The 17,510-nt window shown below is 40.3% G+C and overlaps 1 protein-coding gene across 5 annotated transcripts; it reads left to right on the top strand.

The window, feature by feature from the left end:
* The first annotated feature begins 1,638 nt into the window (after positions 1 to 1,638).
* On the top strand, positions 1,639 to 16,511 carry LOC120563092 (NACHT, LRR and PYD domains-containing protein 12-like). 5 transcript variants are annotated; one of them, XM_039807181.1, is made up of 20 exons: positions 1,639 to 1,675; positions 2,053 to 2,095; positions 2,220 to 2,357; positions 4,030 to 4,262; positions 4,375 to 6,226; positions 7,489 to 7,665; positions 7,757 to 7,930; positions 8,359 to 8,532; positions 9,708 to 9,881; positions 10,031 to 10,204; positions 10,540 to 10,710; positions 11,102 to 11,275; positions 11,428 to 11,468; positions 11,662 to 11,717; positions 11,889 to 11,935; positions 12,530 to 12,747; positions 14,074 to 14,339; positions 14,446 to 14,562; positions 14,902 to 15,043; positions 15,234 to 16,511. In XM_039807181.1, the coding sequence occupies exons 3-20, from the start codon at positions 2,230 to 2,232 to the stop codon at positions 15,581 to 15,583; spliced, it is 4,668 nt and encodes a 1,555-aa protein (XP_039663115.1). In that variant the 5' UTR covers positions 1,639 to 1,675; positions 2,053 to 2,095; positions 2,220 to 2,229; the 3' UTR covers positions 15,584 to 16,511. The 5 variants fall into 5 exon arrangements, with proteins under 5 accessions (XP_039663115.1, XP_039663114.1, XP_039663113.1 ...); XM_039807180.1 differs by lacking the exon at positions 1,639 to 1,675 and having other exon boundaries at positions 1,684 to 2,095; positions 4,378 to 6,226; XM_039807179.1 differs by lacking the exon at positions 1,639 to 1,675 and having other exon boundaries at positions 1,684 to 2,095.
* Positions 16,512 to 17,510: the final 999 nt, after the last annotated feature.

The following is a 17,510-nucleotide window of genomic DNA, read 5'->3' as shown; positions in this document are numbered from 1 at the left end:
AACGTTGCATTACCGACCCTTCTGTTGCTATTAATGGATAAAGTAGTTTCAAATGTTACAGTTTTTTCCGATTGCTAAATGACAGTGGGCACAACTGGAGTCACATGTGCAAAACTCAAACTACAGTCTGCACTACCACCAGTCACCTGAGGTAAACAGTTCACATCACCTGCAAAACAGGCTCAGTGCAGCCAAACACTCTGCACAAGCCTCACTGAGATAACACACACACACACACACACACACACACACACACACACACTGATATAACACACACTGTCACTCAGAACACACTGAGGGTAAAAACACTAGCGTCAAACACGAATACACAAATTACAAACTTTTTCATCTTTACAGTTTGAACAATTTGAGTGACTTGACACTACTCAATAGTTTATTTAAGGAAAAAATATAGATTGTATAGCATACCAATTTTTACATAAGGTAAAAAAGAAGGAATGAAAATCAGCAGTTTTCTTCAATAAAGTATTTTGTCTCTAGTAATTTATAGAATTACTGGGGAAAAAAACCCAAAGGTACATACGTAACAGCACCAAAGAATAGTGTGACTAATCCTGCCTCTCTCCAGCTTCATGTGGCAAGTTTTCTTCATCACATTGGATGTCTGCATCATCTCTAAATAAAAATGAATGTGGTGTTTCTATTGCTTTCACCTCCATTACTTTCTGAAAAACAGTAAGAACACAGTTTTACTATAGTAAAGATATAGTGTTTTTCACTTTTTTTATAGCTGTGTATATAACCTCAGACATCTTACCTGGACATATTGGTATCTTTGCTCTTTTACCTGTTTCTCTCAAACGGTACAGTGTAGAATTGTTTCATTCTTATTTGGTGTTTGTATACTGAAAAGGCTTTCTGAGCTTTCTCTGTATAAATGCCATATATGTTCACTAACTAGTCTAAAATAAGACACCTGCTTAGGCTTTCAGCTAAAATTGCAATCAGCAGTGTTTGATAGGCACCAGATTGAAATCTATTCTGTTTTGAATGTGTGGTTAACAGTTTTGACAGCAGTGTTTTAGCATTTGAACAAAGTGCTGTAGATCTACAGTGTTGTGCACGTTGTGGTTAAAGTCCTGGGATAAGTGTGTAGAGTTTTGAAAGCTGTGTTCAAGCAATGAAAAACGAACTAGAGTTTGGTCCACATGAACTGCTGCTGTGCAGACTGTAGTTAGAGTTTTGTGACTCCAGTTGTGTCGTTTAGCAATCGAAAAAAACTGTAAGTACAATACAATATAATATCATATGATATATTAAAATGTCATTCTTCCTCCAACAATGCTACAACAAAATGTTGAAAAAGAAAAGGGAAAAAAAGCATGCGTCCAAGACATAAAATAATTGCATTATTGTTCACAATACTGAAAATTTGACTTATATAGACATTGTATATTCATTGTGGATTTTTATATATTCATATACTTATCTATTTTTTCCCCCAACATATCTGTTTCTGTCTACCTGTAAAGTGTTCTTGAAACTGTGTGTAACTTTGAGAGCAAACTTCTTCTCTGTAGGTGTTCCCACATGGCCAAAAGAGCTGGAGGAAGTGCCAACACGAAGGAACACTGAAAGGTAAAAGTAAAAAGTGAGACTCCATTTTAAGCTAGACAGAGCAGAGGGAGGAAGACAGACTGACGTCTAAGGGAGGGTGAGTGTAAATAATGTCATTATTGATGAATCTGCTGATGTTTTTCAGATTAATTGTTGAGTCTGTTTTACTGTATGTCTGAAAAATACCGTAATAAAAGTCACCATCCCAGAGTCCAATCTGTCAAATTGAAATGTTATTTCCTTTTTTTATTTCCTGGTTTCTGAGCCATCACAGCTACTTAAGTTGTGACACACCAACAGTCAAAATAGAGAACAGCCACAGTGTGAAGTCTGACTTATTTGTTTGTATTCAAACCAGTCAAAGTTTATCATTATAATAACTAGGAACTACACATGGTTTTGAATAAACTTAAGTAAAATAAACTTTATTATACTCTGTATGTATGTATGGGTGTGTGTGTCTGTTGTTTACAGGTTACGAGAACAAGAAGAGGAAGTTGCACCAGACAGAGGACCTGTGAGTGTGTGTGTGTGTGTGTGTGTGCGTGTGTGAATTGCACTGCTGCTGAAATGTGCAAATAAAATTGCCTTGCCTTGCCTTGCCTTGTGTGTGTGTCCATTGTTATTGGTTTACTTCTCAGACTTGAGAAGATGAGTGATTTAGAAGAAGACGAGGACAGATCAAAGTCTCCAGTCTGCAACTGTCCCTCTATGGAGTGGGAGCAGTCTGAAGATGATCCTCAAAACCTCAGTAATGAACCTGGACCCTCAGACACAAAGTAAGAGACTGTTTCTACTGTAAACTGATCTGACTCAGTTTCTTATGTTGTCTGATAATCTCCACTGTTCTTTGATAATTACATAAATAGAGGACAGTAAAGAAACACAGAACAGCCAATAGACGGTGTTCTGTGTTTGCATTCATTTAAATCAAATACAATTTGATTCTAAAATGAATGAAAATATAGAAGAGCCACATATGTTGATTGTGTCCAGTCAGATGTCTTAACTACTCTACATGTCTTATTGTAGCCTGACAAGCCAGACCCACATCCAGATGTTGGGTCTGGGGGTGCCATTGGCAGGGCTCAATCCGAGGGGTGGAATAAACGGTTCTCTTTCAAATTCTTAGGATAGGATAGCGCTACAACCAACCATGGACTTATGGATACCAAAACTCAAGGATCAACTCAGAGACGATAAATTCAGGTTAAGAAAAGTGTACTGAGTGCAGCAGTTAAGTTGTAATCACATATGTGGGTTCACAAAAGACATTAAGTATCCCCAGCTACAGACAAAAGAGACGGAGCTCAGGTTAGCAAAGTCTCTGTCCAATTGTGAGCCCTCTCCTGCAATATCCCTCAACCTTTATCCTTTTCCTTGATGGGATGTAGTCCTCCTGTCTCCAGGCAGATTCTTCTGTTGCCACACACACACACACACACACACACACACACACACACACACACACACACACACACACACACACACACACACACACACACACACACACACACACACACACACACACACACACACACACACACACACACTCACATGTCCTCTGTCTGGTGCAACTTCCTCTTCTTGTTCTTGTAACCTGTAAACAATTCACTTTTATACCATACAATGCCTAAACTATTTTTATGACTTAAGCTCACCAGCCATTGGTTAGAGGAGGATTAGGATCGAAATGTGTGCCGATTTGAATAGTAAGAGCATCCTGTTTCAGCGTCAAGTGCACAATAATGCAGACTGTAACAACCAGACTGTCCTCTGCCAAATATTGCACCCATAGGTCGTTTATTCAAGCAGCACGACTCATATTTACATTTATATTGTTGGCGCCCTCTAGTGGCCATAGTATTTATGACGGGAGCAGCAGGAAGTAATCGCCAAATAAAGACAGAACTTTATTAGCTCCAACCCAATGCCTGGGTCTGAAATACCAGCTTACTGCACCAATCAGTGTCCGGAGAGGAGCTATTGGCAGCTACAGGTGTGGTTTATGTGTGTGTGACAGCCGCAAAGAAATGGCCAACGTGATAGACAGTTGGTTCATCCAATTACCTGCCAGGTATTTTTTCCAGTGATGACTTCTAAAATGATGTTGCTCGGATTCTTCAAACCATCTGGCATGTCAGGTTACCATTTTATACCACCCCTGACACTTGTACGGTGTAGGTTGCAGTGGCTACCTTCACCGACGAAACCTGAGCGGTTTCAATAGGGATTGTAGCCTTCTTGGGCTGTGACTCCTATTAAAACACTGCATTTGGTGTCTGAATTAAAATGTTTAAAAAAAAGAAACATCTTTGTTCAAACAGTTAATATTGAAGGAAAAAAGACAATACCACCAATATAATCAGAGATGACAAATGGTAGTGTATATGTAAAGGGGTTGGTAACCTCTAATGCAAAGTGTTATAAAGAATGTGTTCATCTCAACAGAGAAAAGAAAAGTCATGTTTCTATGGAGGAGCAGCCATCCTGCTGTGCTTTGTGTCATGACATCATGAAGAATCCAGTCTCTACCAGCTGTGGACACTGGTTCTGCAGAGAGTGCATCACTTCATACTCGGAACAGTCTGCTTCATCAGGAGACTCTTCCTGTCCCAAGTGTGGAAAACAATCCAGAACAAGAGCTGGACTGCAGAGAGCCGGTCAGACCAGCACTGTACCAAGTAAAACTTTCTGTCTTTCTGCTGATGCTTTTATTTCGTTGTGTTGTACAGTAGCCTACAGACATTAAAACTAACCTTTTTCTTTAATCTCACATTTTGTCTTCTCTATTAGCAGATTGTGGTCTGCAGGCGGTTTCAGTTGGACATATAATCAGTCTGAAGACAAGATTTGAACATGTGACTGAAGGACCTATTAAAACAGGAACTGAAACCCCCCTAAACAGGATCTACACTGAGCTTTACATCAAAGCGGGACAGAGTGAAGGTGTTAATACCCAACATGAGGTGAGGCAGCTCGAGAGACCTTCCAAGATGAAGAATCTCGATGACTCTCCAATCAAGTGCTGCAACATCTTTAAAGCCTTACCTGACCAACAGAAACACATCAGAGTCGTTCTGACTAACGGTGTTGCTGGCGTTGGAAAAACCTGCTTAGTGCAGAAGTTCTGTCTGGACTGGGCAGAGGGTTTGGAAAACAAAGATATCAGCCTGGTGATCCCACTGTCGTTCAGGGAGCTGAACTTGATCAAAGATGAGCAGTACAGTCTTCTCAAGCTGATCCATGTTTTCCATCCAGCATTACAGAAGCTCACAGCAGACCAACTCTCTGGCTGTAAAGTTCTGTTCATCTTTGACGGCCTGGATGAAAGCAGACTTTTACTGGATTTCCTTAACAATGAGGTTGTTTCTGATGTCACAGAGAAGTCATCAGTTAACATGCTTTTAACAAACCTCATCGAGGGGAATCTGCTTTCCTCGGCTCTCGTCTGGATAACTTCTCGACCTGCAGCAGCCAATCAGATCCCTCCTGCATATGTTGACAGGGTAACAGAAGTACTAGGCTTCAATGACGCCCAGAAAGAGGAGTACTTCAGGAAGAGAATTAGTGATGAAGAGCTGTCCAGCAGAATCATCTCCCACATCAAGACATCCAGGAGCCTCTACATCATGTGTCTTCTCCCAGTCTTCTGCTGGATCACTGCTGCGGTTCTGGACCACATGTTGACTACAGACCAGGGAGGAGAACTGCCCAGAACACTGACTGACATGTACTCACACTTCCTACTGGTTCAGACAAAGAGGAAGAAGCAGAAGTATGCTGAGGGACATGAGACGAGTCCACAGGAGCTGATGGAGGCTGACAGGGAAGTTCTTCTGAAGCTGGGGAGGCTGGCATTTGAACAGCTGGAGAAAGGAAACATCATGTTCTACCAAGAAGACCTGGAGCAGTGTGGTCTTGATGTGACAGAGGCCTCGGTGTACTCAGGAATTTGTACAAAGATCTTCAAAAGAGAGAGTGTGATCTTCCAGAAAACAGTCTATTGCTTCATCCATCTGAGTGTTCAGGAGTTTCTGGCTGCAGTCTATTTCTACCACTGTTACACCAACAGGGACACAGAGGTACTGGAGGACTTCCTGGGAGAAGATGGGGATAATTACCAAACCGTGAATAACCTCTACTATGAGAGTGACAGTGATGGTTATGAACATGATAACCCATCTCTGGATGTTTTCCTGAGGAGAGCCATGGAGAAATCTGTCAAAAGTAAAAATGGCCACCTAGACCTGTTTGTCCGCTTCCTCCACGGCCTCTCTCTGGAGTCCAACCAGAGATTGTTAGGAGGTCTTCTGGGTCAGATGGACAACAGTCCAGAATTGATCCCAAGAGCCATCAACAACCTGAAGAAGATAAACATGGACAAGATCTCTCCTGACAGAAGCATCAACATCTTCCACTGTCTGACAGAGATGAACGACCACTCAGTCTATCAGGAGATCCAAGAATTCCTGAAGTCAGGGAACAGATCAGAGAAGGAACTCTCAGAGATCCACTGCTTAGCTTTGGCCTACATGCTGCAGATGTCAGAGGAGGTTCTGGATGAGTTGGACCTGGAGAAGTACAACACATCACTAGAGGGACGACGGAGACTGATTACAGCTGTGAGGAACTGCAGAAAGGCACTGTAAGTCCAGATGTGATTAACTTTATGAATCTGTTTAGATTAGTAGTTTAGTTCTTTAAATATATACTTTAAACTACTTGATATTGTAAGTCTTTTTCTTAATAAATCATTGAACTGCACAAGCTCCCTGCACAATGTTCCCGCCATATATTTACTCCATGAACTCAGATGATGAGCTTATTGAGTTTTTATGCGCTCACTGCATAAAGAGGATCCAGCCCTGGCTAAACACCTACTGGAGGTTCACTGGGAGGCTACAGAGTGTGAATTTCTCAGTTGCTATCCGGTCAACAGTTCCTGTGCTCCGGCAGTATACAGGACGGGGCTGTCTCCTGTTCTCCTGATTCCACTGGTTGCCAGTTCTGGTTGCAAGTCCTCTGGCTGTCCTCCAGTGGAGTCCCCTCTTTGTAGTTGCCTTCCATGACCACCTTCATCCTCCAGATGAATTACGTCGGTGACTCCCTGAGATGCTCTGTCCTTACCTCAGGCCATCCTCCTGGGTAATTCAGTCCATCTTCACCCACCCTGCTTGGTGTTCCCGACCAGCCTGGCGGGACGTTTGGTAATCACTTACCCTGGCCAAGTACACTCCTTACTCCCAAGACCTGCCATCCTTGAACCGTCCCCCAGATGCCCTCAAACTCTCTTGCCCGCCCTGTTAACCCAAAATTCCCTCCCGCCTGCACACCTTTTCCCCGTTTCTCATCAGCCCTGCAGTCCCCTGACCTCCTACATATATCAGTCCACTTCGTTTGTCCCTTGTTGGATCATCATAGCTTTTTTAACCTGCTACCTGTTTCCCTGCCTGCCTGTCCAACGACCCTGAGTCTCTGCTGCCCAGCAACCTCGAGTCTCTGCTGCCAAACGACCCTGAGTCTCTGCTTATCTCTAATATTGTAGTAGTATTTTAATTTCTGTTCAGTTTGGCAACAGAATTTTCTCACTTATGAACGTGGACCTGAAAGCAGCAGGTAGCCAGCAAAGAGAGATTTTTGTTCAGCTGTAACTGTTCGCTGAGCTTAAAAAAGTGTTTAATATTTAAGATTACCTCATGCTAACATTGTGTAGACAGACATAAAATCAGATCAGACTGACAGTGGACTGCAGACATTAAGGAAGCCTAAATGTAACTGCTAGAATCTGCTGAGAGAGAGAGAGAGAGGGCTGAGAATTATAGTTTCACATCAAACACAGTGAGGGAAGATTTGCTGAACGTGTCCTCTTTCATAATAACATATTTTGTAATATTTGTGTCATGACAGACTTACTGGCTGTTACCTCTCAAATTCTCACTGTGAAGTTGTGGCCTCAGCTCTGAAGTCCAACCCCTCCCATCTGAAAGAACTGGACCTAAGTTACAACAAGTACCTGCAGGATTTAGGAGTGAAGCTTTTGTCTGATGGACTGAAAAGTCCAAACTGTAGACTGGAGACGCTGAGGTCAGTTCACTGACTGTAGCTAATGTAGATTTGTTTGTTTGTATATATTATGTAAATATATCCTTATTTACATAATCTATTCTTTATTCAGATTGAGGTACTGCAGTTTATCAGCGATCAGCTGTGCTTCTCTGGCCTCAGCATTGAAGTCCAATCCATCCCATCTGAGAGAGCTGGATCTGAGTGACAACAAGTTGCAGGATTCAGGAGTAGAGCTGCTCTGTGATTTTCTTAAGAGTCCACACTGTAGACTGGAGACTCTGAGGTCAGTTCACTGAATCTTTGTTACTACATGCATAACATTGTAAGTTTTCTTAATATTTTCCTTTTTTCACCTACTAAATTTAGTTTGCAGTCACAAAATATGTCTGTTTCCTAAAAATTATTATAATGTTTTTAAGTGTTGACTATTAGTTTAAGTAAATGTATGTTTATAATTAAATTATTGTTTATATTAAATGGTCATATCTGTATACAGAAGATCATCTGAACTGATATTTGTTTTGAATTGATAAAGTAGAAATATGTCTTTGGATTCCATTAATTTCAATGTATTTTCACAAATAATCAAAGGCTGATATTATCTGCAATAACAGAATGATAAAGTCACTCTACTCATTTTATGGAAAAGCTGACTGCAACACATCTGATAGGATAATAAATTGATTTTTATTTACATTATTCTTTATTCAGATTGAGGGGCTGCAGTTTGTCAGAGATCAGCTGTGCTTCTCTGGCCTCAGCTCTGAAGTCCAACCCCTCCCATCTTAGAGAGCTGCAGCTGAGTAACAACAAGCTTCAGGATTCAGGAGTGAAGCTGCTGTGTGATTTTCTGAAGAATCCACACTGTACACTGGAAACGTTGAGGTCAGTTCACCAGGTTTTACTTCTGTTCTGAGATGAATATGAATTTGACACCTTTTCAAATGACTTTTAAAGCTTAATTTAGAGTCCAGTGTGACCCCAAGATACTTGAACACTTTTACAATGTCAAGTTCCTCCCCTCTCAGGAACACATTGGAATGTGTCACCTCTACCTGGTGTTTTGTAAAAATCATACACAAAGTTTTTTTGGGGTGACAATGTTTAGTAAGCCAGTCCTGAACATGGGACATTGGAGATGTAATAATTGAGGAGGCTTCGTGGTTGTCTTTTGCCAGTGTAATGATTTATGCATCATCTGCATAAATTTGAATGTAGATTTTTTGACACACATTAGGTAAGTCATTAGTATATAGAGTAAACATATTTGGTCTAAGAATAGAGCCTTAAGGGATCCCTACAGGACAGGACAAGGTATAAGAAGATTTGGTGCAATCAACAAAAACAAATTGCTTTCTGTGGGATATATATATATATTTCATCAACAGGATAGCATCTTCAGAAAAATGAAAACATGCCAAATTTGATGAAAGAACCAGGTGGTTGCCTGTGTCAAATACCTTCTTTACGTCTAGAAAGATTGCACCAACACAGGAACTCCAGTAAACATTTCTAAAAATACACAAATGGCGTATTATATGGAATGGTGGTCAAGGAATCCAAATTGCAATTGATGCAGATAGGTGTGGTCTTTATTTAAATGTTCAGTCAGGGAACTTTTACATAACCGTGAAAATGCCTATTAGGCGGTAGTTAGCCAGGTCTGTTTTTCCCCTAGATTTAAAGGTTGAGGTAACTGCTGCCACCTTCAAAGCAGATGGAACAACTGTTTAGCTAAATGTTAAATTAAACAGATGGTTGGTATCAAGCCCGTAAGCTTCCTTAGCTTTAGAGCTTTTCAGTTTACCAATTATATCGGCCACTTCTGGCTCTGTTATTTCCTCCATTTTAAAAATAGGCTGTGAAATCAGACTATGGGTAACTTCAGATGGAGTTAAAAGCTGGGTTATTCCATGGACAGAATTTCACAAAGAAATATTGAAATTGGTAGCTATGGTTCTACATTTCTACATTCTAAACTCCAGCTCTGAACAGATGATTAAACATCAAATGATTTTAAACAGGAACATTGTCTTCTTAAGTATTTGTTCTTCATTTAGATTGTGGAACTGCAGTTTGTCGGAGATCAACTGTGCTTCTTTAGCCTCAGCTCTGAGGGCCAACCCTTCTGATCTGAAAGACTTGGACCTGAGTCATAACAACATTCAGGATTTAGGAGTGAAGCTGCTATGTGATTTTCTGAAGAGTCCACAATGTAGACTTGAAACTCTGAGGTCAGTTTACTGCATATCTGTTACTTTTGTACATCTCATGTTTAATTAACAACTGGACTTAATTTATGTACAAACATTACATCTACACATTTAAAACATGAACATTAAATAAATAGATTTTTATTTACATAATGTATCTCTTTGTTCAGATTGAGGGGCTGTGGTTTGTCAGGGATTAGCTGTTTTTCTCTGGCCTCAGCGCTGAAGTCCAACCCCTCCGATCTGAGAGAGCTGCAGCTGAGTAACAACGAGCTGCAAGATTCAGGAGTGAAGCTGCTGTGTGATTTTCTGAAGAGTCCTCTCTGTAGACTGGAGATTCTGAGGTCAGACACCATTTTTACATCTTTGCTGACATTTATATATGACGGTTTTTACACATGACAAATTACTGCATCATCTCCATACATTGTAATATTGTGTTTTGACACACATGAGGTAAGTCATTTATATAGAGTGTGAATAAAATTGGTCTCACAAAAAAGGGCCTTGTAGGACACCTAAAGGACAGTCAAGGAAAGGAGATTTGGTGCAATCAAAACAAACAAAGTGCTTTCCTTGGTAAAATATATATTACACCAAATATCTTAAACAATTGATTTGTCATCATTAAATGATTTCAAACAGAAACATTGTATTCTAAAGTCACATCTTTATTCAGATTGTGGGGCTGCAGTTTGTCAGAGATCAGCTGTGCTTCTCTGGCCTCAGCTCTGAAGTCCAACCCCTCCCATCTGAGCGAGTTGGAGCTGAGTGACAAGCTTCAGGATTCTGGAGTAAAGCTGCTCTGTGATTTTCTACAGAGTCCAAGATGTAGACTCAAGACTCTGAGGTCAGTTTACAGACTACCTGTTACTATTGTAGGACTAATGTGTTTAATTAACAATTGGACATAATTTATGTACAAACATAACTACATCCATAAAGATTACAATTTATTTTTGTTCATATTTTCTTGTACTAAATTCTGCAGAGTAAATTCTGCAATCAGAAAAGATGATTCTTAGTTGTTAAAGTAAATGTATGTTCATAATTGTTGGTAAATGGTCAAATCTGTATACAGAAGATCCTCTTTACATATTTGTTTTAAATTGATAGTGTACTTTCTGAAGAAGAAATATTTATTTGGTTTCCATTCATTTCATTGTGTTTTTCACAAATAATTAAATAGAAGGCTGATATTATGAAGATTTGATAATGATGATCATTCATTCTTTATTCAGATTGAGTCGCTGTGGTTTGTCAGAGATCAGCTGCGCTTCTCTCGTATCAGCTCTGAAGTCCAACCCCTCCCATCTGACGGAGCTGGACCTGAGTCTTAACAACATTCTGGATTCAGGAGTGGAGCTCCTCTCTTGTCATGTGGAGAGTTCACACTGTAGACTGGAGACTCTGAGGTCAGTAAGACTCAGTCCATGCTGGTTCAGCAGTATTAGGGAGGTTAATGAGTTCCTCACATTGGATCAATTGGCTCGTGTCAGAATCTTAAACTATATCTAAAACTTTTAAACTTTTTTTTTTTTATTTGGGGTTGTGTTCATCTCTACAGGATCAATGACAAGTTGATCACAGCTAAGACACACAAGAAAGGTGAGTATTGAAAGAATGTCCCCCATTATGTTCAAATCTTATCTGAAAATCAGCATGTTGTTCAATAAAAACATTTTTCAATTCCATTTTTTAAAACCTTTTGGAAGCGTTCACATTTTTGGCTGCTAATGTTTCTTACCCCAAATCAAGTTTTCATAATTGTTCCTTCTCTTTCACTTCTTCCATCCGTCAGATGACTCCAATGTGAAACGTGATGTGAAAACAAACTTGCCAGAGAAAAACAAAAAGGTAAAAGAGGTTTGTACAGTGTGAAGTTTATTTACTGAGGTTTCACCACTGAATAAAATGTAATGATTTTGGACAAAGTGAATAGAGGGTGAGGAATTGCAGGTTTTGTTCATTAAACTTGAGTTGAACTTGATTTGTATTAAAATAACTTTATGCATTTCTTAATTATAGGGTCCAATATCCTTCTCACCTGAACACACAACTGTATCTTCATACAGGTAACCCTAAAAAGTGACAAAAGACTATTCCAACTTTTTTCATGGTTAATCAAGTTGTGATTCTAACCAAGTCTGTGATGAATGAGTCAAAGCTGAACACTGTTGGTCAAATATTAATAACACATCAGGCGAGAGATGAGTAGGTTTTATTCCAGCAACGTACATCTGTTGAGCCAGATTAGGGCATATGTCACTCAAGATCACCTTCGAGAGGGTGGTATTTGTTTGTCTCCACCCAACCCTGGAGCTGTTTGTTTATAGTCAGAACCATAGACTGTAAAATAACGATAAACGTATAATTAGTGGCATTACCCACTGGAGAGTTTGGCATTAGGCCCTCGCCATCTTGTTTTTTTGAGCCAGAAGTGACCATAAGAGGGCAGAGGGCACAATGCATTTGTCTTGAATGTTGTACTGTGAACACAAATTAACCAAGGGGCAAATGCAACATTTGTATCAAATTAGTTATCATTCCTTAAACAACAATCAGTTTCCCAGAGCTGTGAATAAACACTAATCAGTTAAAAACAGATAATTTGACTAACAGGCCAACAAATGCTTGTTATATCAAATTGTACCTTCTGTGTCCTGCAGGTTCAGGTGTCCCGGTCCAGGTGTGTTTCAGTGCGATTTGACTGGACTGGTGTTCGTTATGGCTCAGGAGGCGGAGCTGCTGTATAGTATTGTCCAATGGAACCAGAGCCTCCTCCAACCAGCTGGCAAGAAGGCTGCAGGGCCGCTCTTTGAAATCAAGAGCTCTGAGGATGCTGCTGTCCTTCAGCTCCACCTTCCACACTGTGAAACAAAGGATGGTAAGGACATGGCTGTATACATATGTTAAATGGGTTAAATGTAATTTACGGGTCCTCTACCAGAAGCCTGGGGTCTGAGGGTTCTGCGCAGTATATTATATGTTAGAGAAGCTGTTTCCTGTTGCTCTGGTCTAAAATCACGTGGCCAAAGGAGTACAGTTGAAAATTAGCCAGCTGGCTAACACTGGCACATTTACAAAAATGTTGATTAATGTGTGTTGTCCTTTATAAAATAAAGAATAAGAATAAGAAGCAAGCTTGTGTGAACAGGTAATTGGTTCAATTCTCCTCCACATCTTACTCTCTCAGGGATGTCTTTACACAGTCTGCACCTTGGGTCCTGTTGGTATCGGTATCCTCCGGTATGGCAGACCCTGTCCTCTATTGAACTTGTACATAGTGCATGTTCTTCTGGTGCCATGATTAGTGACTCTGTGCTATCTTTCAGACCAGCCTTTTCTAGCAACTGTTATGATTTCTCGATATCAGCCACTTCCTGTATCTGTCGGTGGTACATGCAATGCAGGGGCTTTTCCTAACATTATGGTTCCTCCTCTCCCCCTGCCTCTTTGTCATCTGGTTTCTGCTGCCTGAGATAATTCACTTTGCAGGTCATGACTTGGAGCCGTCTTCCTGATGTACTCCTGGATCTTTTTCTTGTTTCATCCTGGATAGGGGCTCTGATGCTCACTAGGCCTCGGCCACCTACCTTCGCTTAGTGTAGTCTCAGGGTGCTGGACTTGGGGTGAAACACTCATTGCATTGTGAGCAGCTTGCTTGTCTTGATATCAGTGGCCTCTATCTATTTCTTTAGCCAAGTTATTATACCAGTGGGGTATCTAATGACTGACAGTGCGTAGGTCTTCATGGCTCGGACCTTGTTCTTCCCATTCAGCTGACTTTTCAGGGCCTGCCTTACTCTGTGTAGGCACTGGGCTGTGGCTGCCTTGCTTGTGGCCTCCTCATTATTTCCATTTACCTGAGGGATTTCAAGGTATTTATAGCTTTCCTGAACATCCCCTGTAGATCTACCCCTTCGGTTGTCACCATAACACACGTCAACCATCCAACCACACTTATCTAGTCTGCATCACTTAGCTCTGGTAACTGACAATGGAGGTTCCAGGAATCCAGCTTACTTATGTCAGCTGCCCTTGTGATAAGCCTATCTAAAATTAAATATAGGTAAAGGTTAGAATCAAATTGGGCAGCTCCAGAGTTAATGACAATAGATTCATTTAAACTCTGAACTAAAATGGTAAGAAATGAATTAGGTAGAGATTAACCTGTTTTTGAAAAAAGATTCAACAACTCTTTTGGTTTCAGCTTTGCTCTTTGATGGCCTGCTGTCTGTCGTCCACATCACTGATGATGGAATGAGCATCTTGGAGCCACTGGAGGTTACAGACACTCATGTGGTTGTGAAGGTCCCTCACCTCTCTGCCTTTGGCCTGGTCTGGGATTTCGTCAGAAGGTTTGTGAGCTTAATGCTGCCAATAGAGGGCCAAGTTCTGCTGTTCCTTCGACCCCCACGCGCAAGGTATCAAGTACTCGATGTATTTCTGCTGCCCGACAACATCCCTCTAGATGAGGTAAAGCTATCCGTCATTTGTGCTCACCATCAGTGTGCTCTATAATTAAATTGTGCGGCCTATTTGAGAATAAACTAAACTAATACAAATTTCCTTATTACTGAAGGTTGAAAAGAAACAACGAGGTGCTGAGTACCTCCCGATGTCATCTGAATGTCATCTCGGCATTGGTCAAAGTTACAGTGTCCACTGTGAACCCGAGGGCTTCACAATACAGCCTGAGGTGAGTCAAGTCACTTCTACACTTCTAATGCTTATAAATAGAGTCATCCAACATTTTGAAATGGGACACTTACCCCTGGGTGAGGAGTCCTGTTTGTTTGGCTCATCCACCACCCCAACCTGCCTCCTTACTATGGTCACTACATAGCGCCACTACTACATGCTATAAATGTAAATATGAGTCATAATTGCTGCTTGATCAAACAACTAATGGAGTTGTTTTTTGATGGATGACAGTCTCCAATCATCATAAATATAACTTTTAAATGCAGGTAGATTCACAATCAGTAAAGTACCAGATAAACAGGTTTGAAAATGACACGTTGCTTCTGGTTTTCAGCATGCAACATTTCACTTGAAGTATGGACCAAATTTCCATCCAACATTTGAAGTTTTTTTGACTACGGACACAGAGAAAGTGACTTTGACGGTCCAGGACCATGAGAGGACAGAAGTGTGGAAACGTCAGGTGTTACTGAAAGGTAAAGACTTCATCAGAGAATAGATACGTGAAGCTCTTCTGCACATTCAGGGACCTCCACATTTGCTCCATTTCATATCCTTCTTTATTATTAATGTGTAATTTGCAGCACATCATTGCTCCATTGATAGAAAAGATATCCATATATGGGAATATTGATGAATATAAATATAAATGTATATTTTTTGCAGAGGACAGTGTCCCAGTAATGGACAGTATCCCATCAGAGGACAGCGTCCCAGTAGAGGACAGCGTCCCAACAGTGGATGGCGTCCCAGCTGACGAGAAGCTCTTCTCAGTTCGAATACAGTTTCTTAACAGAGTGACTGAACCTGTTCTGAATCAGCTTCTAGACAAACTTCTTGAGCGTCACGTGATCAATGATGCTGAAATGCAGTCGTTCAGAACAAAAGCCAGAGAAGACAAAGCACGAGACATGGTCGACACGGTACGAAGAAAGGGCGCTAATGCGAGCTCAGTACTGATCGCTGCTCTCTGTCAGGTGGACCCATGTCTTTTCAGAGTGCTGAACTTCAGATGAAGCAAGAGCAAGAAACTGTGGAGTGGGATGATTGTAAACCTTGATTGAGAAGTTCCTCTCATTAGTTACATTTGAGTGTTATGCCATGTAACATTATTAACAGTTTGCATCAATCTCCTTTCAAAACAAGAACAGAAAGCAAACAGAAACTCCAACCTGAAGGGGGGCAATTTAGAGCTGAAAATCTGTTGAACTAATTTAGAGGAATTTATTCTGGATTTACCCAATTTGAAGATGATGTTGTGAAATCTTAAATAAGGGAGAATAGGAGGAGAAGAGGGAGGGCAGGACAAAATAGGAGTCAGGGCCAGAGTGTTGTTCTTTGTTTTAGCCACTAGATGGAGTCACTTCTCTAATGGACATAGAAGATGCAGCTGCAGCATCAGGCAGATGTGAAAATCAGAAAAAAAAAACAATTGAGAATGATTCATTTTGATGTTAATACTTTTTACTTGAGTACGATTTTAAATGAAATACTTTTACTTGTAATATTTCTACACTGTCTGTGATATTGCTACTTTTACTTGAAAAAAATATCTGAACAGTTCTCCCTCTCTACTGCATAAATGTCTGGCTCCTAAGGTCCCCACGTACCACCGCTCCGAAGGTCCCCACGGTTGGTTTGGGGTTATCACAGATATTGGCTCTTTTCTCTCTGGAGAACTGACTTATGACCTCAATCATAATTCGGACAAATTCTGGAGACTTTGCATTCTGACTAACTTGTGTTTGGTTTAATCTGTATGTACATTGCGATTTCTTTCTTGTACAGTCCTAGTTTGTGATCAGTGGTGTAGTCTAATGTATTGTAGTGGGTATACTGTATTGTTTATGTATGGGGCTATATATATGGGCCAGGATGAGACTTGGGGGGGCAGCAATTTACAGTGGATATACCTTTATTTAGCTTATGCGAAGAAAAAAAAAACACAGATGACAATTCAAAATATATAAAACATATTATGGAAAGAATATTGTTGCGTGTCAGAGGGCATTTTTACATGGGTATATGGAAATCCTGGAGCTTTCTTAGTGGATGTACTGCGTATACCTGCGTATCACTTAGACTACACCACTGTTTGTGATCACATTTTTCTATCATTCTTTCAATTAACTATGTGCGCATTGCAGTGTCTCCTGTTTGCTTGTAGGTTGGGGTGGGATTTTTCTGTTTATGTGTGTATATACTGTTTGTGTATCTCTATATTTCTTTTCTGTTGTTGATGTTGATGTGTTTGTTAAATTAAAAGAAATCATAAAAAAAGAAGAAAAACGTGAGAATAGTGTGTGATAGCTGTGACTGTGAAAGACCCTCCTCTTCCTCCTCCTCCTGGGTGTCATTGATCGCCTCTCATACCTTCCACTGCTCTACTTTAAACCTGCACCGAGACGCTCAGAAAGCAGCAGAGAGCCGAGCTGCTTCCTCCTGCTGTCTGTCTGTCTGTCCTGGGACTTTATTCTTTTATTCTCTGTTCTTGTCATAATGTGAACATTGGCATTGGATTGTACTGTGCACGATGATTTTGTGAAAAGGTGGAGTTATCGTCAAACAAAGATCCCCTACAGTTAGACCAGGTAAGATTCACCGTTGTTTTACCAGCTGTTCTGACTCTTATGAAGTTTTTGCGTGATATTTTGTAATCTGTAAATGTTTTGAATTAAGATGGTTGAAACTTAAGTCAAGATGTGACTCAACTCAATGCAGAAATTATAATATTAAGATATCTGACTATTGAAGCAATTCTTATTCATAAGTGGGATGATTAGAAATCAGTTATAGAATTTAAAAAAAAATTCCACAGGGAAAAAAATATTAAAAAGACTAAAAAAGCTTAAACAGAGTGTAAAAATAATGTGAAAAAATCTTAAAAAATCCCAGCACAAGATTCATTTTGAGTGTGAAAATTGGAACATAAAGGAATTAATT

Source organism: Perca fluviatilis, chromosome 7 (genome assembly GCF_010015445.1).
Source record: "Perca fluviatilis chromosome 7, GENO_Pfluv_1.0, whole genome shotgun sequence".
Lineage (NCBI taxonomy): Eukaryota > Metazoa > Chordata > Actinopteri > Perciformes > Percidae > Perca > Perca fluviatilis.
This window is presented reverse-complemented; position numbering and strand designations above follow the sequence as displayed.

Bases quoted from the DNA above. Each gene is read 5' to 3' on its own strand.
- LOC120563092 (XM_039807179.1), top strand. From the start codon at position 2,022: ATGTATGGGTGTGTGTGTCTGTTGTTTACAGGTTACGAGAACAAGAAG. The intron at 7,666-7,756 runs GTCAGTTCACTG...TTCTTTATTCAG, and splicing joins TGTAGACTGGAGACGCTGAG to ATTGAGGTACTGCAGTTTAT. The intron at 8,533-9,707 runs GTCAGTTCACCA...TTCTTCATTTAG, and splicing joins TGTACACTGGAAACGTTGAG to ATTGTGGAACTGCAGTTTGT.